Source organism: Gavialis gangeticus, unplaced genomic scaffold, assembly GCF_001723915.1.
Source record: "Gavialis gangeticus isolate Ggan-Ray unplaced genomic scaffold, GavGan_comp1, whole genome shotgun sequence".
NCBI classification, from domain to species: Eukaryota; Metazoa; Chordata; order Crocodylia; family Gavialidae; genus Gavialis; species Gavialis gangeticus.
This window is the reverse complement of record NW_017728992.1, coordinates 147780866-147790649: the sequence shown is the minus strand read 5'-3', so window position 1 is coordinate 147790649 and position 9784 is coordinate 147780866. Positions and strand designations below refer to the sequence as shown.

The window sequence follows — 9784 nt, the reverse complement described above, 5'->3', positions numbered from 1 at the left end:
TGATGTGCTGTCCTTGCTTTTTTATTTTGTTCACTTACAGATTCACAAGATCCAGCAGTTTGCAGTGGGGTGACCCAGGCATTCATTAGTGCAAATTAATGAAGTTCAGCTGTACTATTCTTAGCTTGCTTCAGTTGTTGCTTATGCAAACCACATAGATTTTCCAGCATCTTAAGTCAGTCTCCAATTTTATTGGCAGAGGGAATTTATTATCATTTAAGTGAACTTCCACCTTAAATGTATTTGTGTACTGCATATTTGATGAAAACAGCTCTAGGTAGTATGGTAGAAGAACTTGAGTGATGAAAAGTCCTGCTGTTGGGTAACTGCTATACAGGAAAGCAGTCTGAGCCAATCAGAATCACTGCTTTTATCAAAGCCAGTTGCAGGGTAACAGCTCCACAGTTAAGTTGTGCATTTTGAAAAACAAAGCATAAGAATCCAATATGTAGAAAAATAAAGTTTGGCAGAATTCAATTGCTATATTGAAAAGGTACAACAACAGGTATAGCAGTATTTTTCTGCACGTACACTTTTAGCAGTGCAATACAATAGATATGTTACAGAAATGTTTTAATCACATTCTAAGAAATCAGGTTTGTGTGTACAAAATTTGGTATAAGTTAAATTTATAATGGAATTTACAGTGAATATTGAAAGCATGATACAAGTAGTAAGATTCAAAATGTTCTCTGTAATAAGGAAGCACGGTTTGCTAAAAGTAGCGTTTAATAATTCACATGAGTAAGATTATCATTTGTTAAACAGCTTTGCAGTTCAGCAAATGCCCTCAATACTGATAAAACACCTTTAAAATTAAATTGTATGTTATTATGCACATAGGACAAACCTGGCCTATGTAAAAGAATGGCAGGATTTAGATACAGATATTTAAATTTGGGTACATCCAAACTTAAAGGGATGAAAATATTTAATACTAAAAGAAAATTAGTATTGAATTGTGCAAGGCTTATGTAGCTGTCATTCAATTTGGGTTTTCCAGATCTATAACAAAAACTGAACATGAATATAAAAGCAGCAGAAGTTCGTATCTTTCATATATTCTTCAAATTGCATCATTTACCCTACGTAATTTAAGTACATCACAGATTAAAAAAAAATACCTGTAAGACACCAGACCAAGAGAGAACATGTGAGTTTTTTATTCTTTTCTCTTTACCTAACATACTCTTGGTAATAATCCAAGGTAATATGTAAACAAATTTCAATGCTGCTCAATGAAATAAAATACTCTGTTCAGCTCCTACAGTAAGTCAGAACAGTGGCACCAATTGCTTGAAACATTAATCACATTCATCTTATTGAACATTACTCTTGTGCAAGTAATAAAGGCTTTATTCATGACCTTAGCTACATAAATGTAGGAGAGGGATATCAGTTATTTTAAGTATTTAAGAAAAAATTAAACTGACAGAAGAAATTCTGTCATCTCAAAAGCCAGCAGCATTTTTCTACATATTTAAGATAAGTTTGGCCTAAGCCTTTAACACCTTTTGGAACAGCCATGCAATAAAACAACCTTGGAGATGTTTAATGAATGAGAACACAGAGCAGTCTGCACATTTTTTCTGAATAATAAAGCCAAGGTAAAGCAATCCAGGCCCTTTTAAATGGCTGCAATGTTTCATACACTTAAAGCTCTATAAAACTAGAGCCCACCAGTATATATATTCAAATATATTTTTAATATATATATATAGTTTAAATAAAGTCTCTTGTCCACTTTCAAAACTTGATTTTTTTTCCTGGTCTTTTGAAGGGGCAATAAATAAAGTAGAAAAGGCTGAACTGTTTTGCATATCTCTGTGGAAGAACGGCGAACATTTCTACTTTAGAGTTCCAGAAAGATCACTGTACAGAACAAAAGCTTATATACAATCACATGTGCAATTTTAGTTGGCTGGGCCTTTTACTAATGCAAGATCTCCTCTTTGCCCAGAAGCCCCTTCTACTCTTGACCAAATCCTTCTGTCTCTTCAATTGCAAAAAGCAGCTTCTCTTTCAGCTGTTCATAGCTTTTATATGGCGGCAGATCCAAACGATTAAAGCTGGAAGAGAGACAAAAAAGAGGTCTTACAATCTGTCCAAAACCCATTTAGCATTTTGTCAATTACAATTTCTTCTTTTAATATTAAAAAATTTAAATGTTGCAGGTAGGACATTCAACATATTCTAAGCTGGGAGTGACTTAATGAGGTCTGGCAGTAAATGGAATCTTATTAAATTAAGATTATATTGTAATTTAATTATATTGAAATTATTAATACCTTAATCTGTATAATAATGGGCAAGTCAGTTACCAACCGCTTCTCTGGGGACAAGTGTTTTCAGATCCACAAATAAATACATGTGGCCTCTTTTCTCAAATCACTGTTGAGCATGGTTCAAATGTACATAACTATAATTATGTTATAAAAATTTGGAGCACAGTTCACACTTACATGGATCAGCCTTCCTGAAAGGGGGAGGTTTATTCAGTTACAGGGTTCTTTGAAAGTTAAACTATAGAGACAACATTATAAAATTAAAAATATCTGGCTGCCTTCATTCAGTGCATTCAAAACATTTATTAGCTAATCCCTAAATCACTTTATGAGTCTTCAATGAAGGATATGTAACCTGATCAACTTCTGTATTCCAGTTGTGTAATGACCAGGACCTGCTCCCTTTACACATCCATATATAAACAATTTCAGGCATATGCCAATTCTACGGTCTCCTGTAAACAGACATAACTTCCATGAAGTCTGCCTGACAATCTCACTTTTTGAGGAAGGCTCCAACAGAACCAAAAGGCCGTTTGAGATGACCAAGAGGTTTCAAAAGCAAAAATGGATAAGTTTTCAGACCTTCCTTGAATCACTGGGGACTAGATGACCTACTCAGGTCCCTTCCAACCCTAGAAACTATGGATGAATCATAGAGGAAGTCTGTTACATAAAACTCATCTATTATGAAGAATGGTGGGGTCTTCATTTGAAATACTGATCGAACTCCGGCAGCAGTAGAAAAAGCTCATGTTTTTCTGTCCATCACACACAACCTGTTTACAGGAGCAACTCTTTCCCTGAAATTCTAAAGTGCTGTTCCTGTCATCTTTAGCAATTTCTGTCTGGCTTCTCTAATTAGGGAGGTAACATCTTTGATTTCAATATGGACTCACTCAAGAAGGCCATCAGATGAAAGCAGGGGAGGGGAAGGGGGGAGTAGGAATTCAGCAGTAAATGAAGGAAAAAGGTGTTGAATGTGCTGGCACCAAGATGGCATATAGAAAGAAGGGATCTTCCTTGCTCTAAGCAAACATTATTTATAAAAGATAACAAAAAACTCCTACACTAGGAAAGTATAACAGACATAGAAGTCAGCTAGGGTACTGCGGTCTGCTCAGAGCTGTGGTTAACCATCCACATTCTCAGATGCTCATCTAAGCTTTGAATGTTAACAGGGATTCTCACTTCATGATTTTTCTAGTAGCATTCTATACACTTTCTCACTATTAAATTATTATAATGAAATATATGACTATTTTAGCACCAATTCTGATCTGGAGCTTCTCTTTAAAAACCAAGAAGTGTGGGTCAAGTTTTCACTTATCTCACCTCCAAGGTATCCTATAACAACAAAAAGGAAAACAAAAGTTTTCAATACTAAGAAATGCACTAGCCACTCTAAAGCAAATGGAGATTAGGCATGGAGAGAAACTAAAGGCTGAGTCAACTAACCAAATTAGCTTTCATTTGATTCAGTTTTTACTGAACTGCAAAGCGATAAGAGAAAACATGTTATGGTACATTAATGAAAAACAGATACAAAATTAAATTTACAGTTATTCCCTGTTCAAATATTAGAACTCACCAAGTATGACTTCTTGGTAACCAGGTTTCCTTGCCAACTTTTTCAATGCAGAATTTCTGAGGGCCATTACTTCCTGAATAAAGAAAGCAATAAATTGATTAAATTAACTTTTGTTAAAAACCTGTAATGGTGCCATATAACTATTAATGTGTTTTACTGCTAGGTAACATGTAGACTAAAAAAAGAACCAGAGACTGTTGCTTACTCAGGATGAACATATCTATAAACTACAGCATAATATACTGTAGTAATATTACTCTTACCCATGAGCTCAGCAAATCCTCCCAGTGGTAATCGGCAAGTACCAGTGACAAACTGCAACAGTCGCATGCGAACCTCGTTGTCTGTCTCTTTTACAAACTAGGCACAGAAATTTAAAGTTACTTTAAAACAAAACTGAACAACACTTTGCTAACATAGCTAGAGAGAAATCACAAGATACAGGGAAAACTGATTCCATAAGAAACCTGAGAAAAATATACAGTGAGCTAGATCAGATCTGCCATCATCATGTGGCGGGAAAAATAAAAGACTCATCTTGGGTTAAATGCATGAAAGGATGCGGTAGCACTACTATGTGATGCAGGCTGGTGCCACCTAAGAGGAGTAGAAAAATAAATGATTTAAGGCTTGTTTAAAAAAAGAACAAACAAAGTATGTTGCATATCCATCTTATTATTGCTATTTTGATTGTTGCCACTTCAATCAGCTGGCCAGCTCTGGTCATTAGGCTCCAGACTTAGATGGCACAAATAGCCATAATGGGCTAAGTAGTTCAGTTTAAGCAGTTTTTACTATTCGGGACAAATAAAGCATAGATACTTATCTAGCATGCGTGAGATGACACTAGGTCTTACTTTAATCTTGACCTTCTTAGAAATTAAATCTGAAATAAATACCAATACTCTAAGAATGTGGAAATGGTATCTGACTATTTCACCTTTGCTAAGAGTCTTTTAATAATTAGTTTCTTGGGAACTGCTACTTTTGTAACGGCTCAATCACTAGACCTTGGATTATGCTGAACAGTTCACGTCAGTTAAAGGATCCCAGAGTTTGACTTTTCATGTTGGCTTCATACGGCAGTTTAAAACAGATTGTATCACATCACAGAAGATGCAGCAGCTGCTAGTGTTGCTTTCAGCATTCATATGAATTCAGTGTCATTTTTGGAATTCACTTCCTTTTCCCCTCACAACTGATGAGACGTACAATCCTGATAGTAATTCTGTAGCAGTCACCATTAAAAATATCAATATATTATCAACAGGTACCACAGGCTCCCTACCAGAGTTTACCCTGTACTTATCATAAAGTAACCCCAGATAAATGACTTCATTTAAGGCACTGCAATGAAAACCACTGTTGCAGCTAACAAACTAAGGAGTTCATTTTCTGAACATGATGTACTACAGTATAATGATAACAGTAATATTTATGAAACAAAAAGTTTCTAAACTATGCAGATTAATCTCCCAAGCATTTTTTATCCAAGTAACCAAAAGTTTCTCAGTTTCCTTTCACCACACCCTATAACAGCTCTCTACAAAGCTACAACAAAATTACTGATAGTTTAAAAATGCATGCCATGGGCTAGAAGCAAAGTAGTCTAAAATGGAGATTAAAATTTAGAGCAATATCTCAAAATGGCTGTTGAAAATATTTATTTGTTTTACCAATAAAAAGGCCCAACAAATTTCTCTCTCATGCATGACAATCGGATTACAGTTGAGAATCTGTCTTTATGCCCACTGTCCAAGAAACAACCAGACAACTCACATTTTTGGAGCATCATACCTGCCAGAACCATATGATCTGCTTGCTATTTCTGGTGTAATGACGATAAACAGTGTTCCTTTGCCAGTCTGCTAAATCAACTTCTTGCATGCCACAGAGCATAACCTACAAGAAAAAAAACCCACTTCAACTACTGGTCCATTGCATCACTGTAATGTGCATACCAAGAGCTAAGCCCATACTCTAGTGGTAAACAATGATAAAAAATAAGGAATTTGTTTGAAATATGTAACTAAGATCTTCTCAAGCTTCTCCCCACCCTATACTTACCTTAGAGCAAGGGTGGCAAATACATGGCCCATGAGCCAGATCCAGTAGGTCTTTCAGCCCATGTGGCTTCTTGCAGACTTAGCCCATGGGGCTCATCACTGCAACTGCCAGAGCTGCTGTTTCAGCACAGCTCTGAAACCTGGGAGGTTTCAGTTTCTAGGGTCGGAAGGGACCTTAGCAGATCATCTAGTCCAACCCCCTGCCATGGCAGGAAAGAGTACTGGGGTCAAACGACCCCAGCAAGGTGTTCATCTAACCTCCTCTTAAAAACCCCCAGGGTAGGAGCCTGCACCACCTCTCTTGGAAGTTGGTTCCAGACCCTAGCCGCCCTGACCGTGAAATAGCGTCTCCTGATGTCCAACCTAAATCTACCCTCTGCCAGCTTGTGACTGTTATTCCTGGTCACTCCTGGCTGTGCTCGGGGGAACAGGGACTCCCCCAATGCCTGCTGATCCCCCCTGACTAGTTTATAACAGGCCACTAGATCCCCCCTCAGCCTTCTCTTGTGGAGGCTGAACAGGTTCAGGTCCCATAGCCTCTCCTTATAGGGCCTGCCCTGCTGTTCCCTGATCATGCGAGTGGCCCTTCTCTGGACCCTCTCGATGCTGTCCGCATCCCTCTTGAAGTGCGGCGCCCAGAACTGGACGCAGTACTCCAACTGCGGCCTGACCAGTGCCGCATAGAGGGGGAGGATCACCTCTCTGGACCTGCTTGAAATGCATCTGTGGATGCATGACAAGGTACGGTTGGCCTTCCTAACTGCCTTGGGTTAGGAAGGCCAACCGCACCTTGTCATGCATCCACAGATGCATTTCACCGTACCTTGTCTGCCTCCTAACTTTCCGAGTGAACGGCATTAACCCATTCACTCAGAAAGGAGTGAATGGGTTAATGCCGTTCCCTCCTTTCCTGCCAATATCGGGGTCTTTAATTACTCCAGATTAAGAGAAGAGAAATGCTGGGGGAAATACAAGTAGCAGCAGCAGCATTAACTCCCTGGACTCAGAACCACACCTACTACATGGCTTCAGCAGCCACAGAAGCTAATGCCACTTGCAGGTCATCTGCTCCACAAGAAGCCCCACTGTCTAGATTTGTCCCATGGGGCCAACAAATTCAAGACCCCTTGACACGCTGAGAGAACAGTTATAAAAGTGCTCTGAAGTTGAGTTCTGCACATGCTACTCATTACATTCATTTGAAATTGAGGGTGGTTAGCATCTTGCTGGAAGAAAATTAGCAGCCTGTAGAGCAGGACACTACGTGAAAGCCTCTGATGCCCTTAGACAAAACTCCGAGTTAATTCAATATGGCCTTTTAAGATAGAGTCCACTACTCTAGGAGCATCCCCAACTAGTAAGGATATCAAAGACTATGACTACATTCTGGGAATGCTATTGCTTTATTTCAGCAGCAGCACTATGACAGCTAAGTTCCCTGGTTTGGATGGGACTCTTGCCCTTTTCCAATAGAAGTGCATCTACACTGGGGGTTTTGCTAACAGAGCTGTCACATACAGCTCTTTACAGTTTCTCATTTTCCTAAACGTTAATTTTTCTGGTTGAAGTTTGCCAAATCTGGTCTGTGAAAAGCATAATTGGTGCCATACATTGCCTTTAAAGATCTTAATTTCCTAACACTAATGTTCTCAAAAGAGCCTTTTCTCATTTGTTTTCTTGAATTAAAAAAAAAAGTAGAAACCAGACCACTGTTACTGGCATAAAGAAAGGGTTATTATTCTAGTGATATAACTCTGTGTGTGAGTGTGAGTGTGAGAGAGAGAACATTTTAAAAAAAAGAGGAAATAATCGCTCATTGTCTATCAAGAGTCTCTTGGCAAAGTGAATAACCACCAAGACAAAAACTCAATTTTTACACTTGCATTACAAAGTTACCCCCAGAAACATGGCTCAAAAATGAGAGCTATTTCCAAGCTCATACCTCTCTTACCTGGAAGCATAACAAACCTAATTAATCCACATAATGAATTAAACCCTATCACAGCTCTAGAACATATGGCAATATTACGCAATTTTATAGTTTGGGAAACTGAGGGCATGTCTTCACTACAGCTTCTATTGTAATAGCTATACCTCTACCGTTATGTCAAGAGTTCTCTAATGAATACACAATGCACATTGCCAAAAATGATTTATTTTGTTGGCAGTTCATTTCTCAAAAAAACTTAAGCCAGCACCAACCCTCTTCTGTCAGTGTTGTTACATCCACTGTAGAAGTTTTGTAAGAATACCTCTGTTGGCTAAGGGGTTTAATTTTTTCACATTCCTGCCTGAAAACTCTTCCAGCAAAAGTCTGTAGGGTATATCTGGGCTCAAGACAAAGAACATTTTGTGTGTTCAAACCCACACCTAATGTTTATGACAGAACTGGAATAGGTTAAACATCTCTTCCTTCATTCTTTTTCCTGTACAAAACACAAGTCAATCTTTAAATCGCTGAAATCAACAACCTATGGAATAAAAACATATCCACAAAGGATGAAAAAAACTGAAAATAAAATGCTAGTGCTACAGCCTCCAGTACTTAATCAAGTCCATTTATGACATGCAAAATGTTCATAATGACATTCTATCAATAGCTGTTTCACAATGTATATTTAACAATAATTGTAGTCAATATTATATTAGTAGATCTGAAAGAGATGCTAATAAAATCAACCCTAAGGACCATGAACCCCCAAATATTTAACAACCCAGGTCAACTATTTTTCAATTGGTATTTCACCTTCACTATTTAATGTTATATTTAAAATAGATTGGTTTCACTTTTCTAAAAAGTAAACCACTTTTAAAGTATAATTTTGTGTCCAAGTAAAACTTTTTTTTCACAAAAATACAAACTTGCTTATTAAAAAGTGTTTACACTTCATACAGTTAAATCTGTAAACTAAAAAGTAGAGATTTCATAGACATTAGGGCTCGAAGGGACCTTGGAAGACAGTAGAGTCCAGCCCCCTGCTCCAGGGGCAGGAAGTCAGCTGGGGTCAAAGGATCCCAGCAAGATAAGCATCCTAACATTTAAAAGAGTCCAGAGTAGGTGGTTGCATCACCTCTGGAAGGAGTCTATTCCATGCCTTGGGGACTCAGAAAGCAAAGAAGTTTTTCCTTATGTCCAACCTAAAATGGCCTTGGAGGACTTTGTGACCGTTGGTCCTTGTCATCCCTTGGGACGCTCTGGTGAACAGATGTTCCCCAGGATCCTGATGCACACCTCTGATGTACTTATTGGCAGCCACCAGGTCACCCCTGAGCCTGTGCTTTTCCAGGCTGAAGAGTCCCAAGGCTTTCAGCCTCTCTTCATAAGGCCTATTTTCTTGTCCTCTGATCACGTGCATGGCTCTCCTCTGGACTCTCTCAAGCTTCTCCACATCATTGTTGAATTGTGGAGCCCAGAATTGGATGCAGTACTCCAGCTGTGGCCTTACCAAAGCCAAGTACAGCAGGAGGATGACATCCTGAGTTTTACTTGAGAAGCATCTATGGATGCAAGCCAGAGTTTGGTTTGCTTTACCAGCTGCGACATCACATTGGTGGCTCTTTCAGCCATGGTGCTAAAGAGCGTAGTAGCACTGCCGAGCCTATACCGTGCTGCGAGTTTTCTATTAATTTCTATATATACTGAACTTCTAAATGTATCTAACCTACACCTACCTCGTATGATCAAGGGACAGCAGGGTAGGTCCTATGAGGAAAGGTTGCGGGACCTGAACCTGTTCAGCCTCCAAAAGAGAAGGCTGAGGGGGGATCTTGTGGCCTGTTATAAACTGGTTAGGGGGGGGATCAGCAGGCGCTGGGGGAGTCCCTGTTCCCCCGAGCGCCGC

The 9784-nt window shown here is 38.8% G+C and overlaps 1 protein-coding gene across 2 annotated transcripts in view; it reads right to left on the bottom strand.

Annotated features, from left to right (window-relative positions):
- The window catches only part of WWP1 (WW domain containing E3 ubiquitin protein ligase 1), a 74385-nt gene continuing 64601 nt past the window's right edge, over positions 1–9784 (bottom strand). For both annotated transcript variants that reach the window (XM_019527879.1, XM_019527880.1), the window contains exons 20-23: positions 5674–5778; positions 4140–4236; positions 3877–3949; positions 1–2069 (exon numbers count right to left, since the gene is read on the bottom strand). In XM_019527879.1, coding sequence (XP_019383424.1) covers positions 1970–2069; positions 3877–3949; positions 4140–4236; positions 5674–5778 — 375 coding nt within the window. In that variant the 3' untranslated portion in view covers positions 1–1969. The remainder of the gene's footprint in view (positions 2070–3876; positions 3950–4139; positions 4237–5673; positions 5779–9784) is intronic.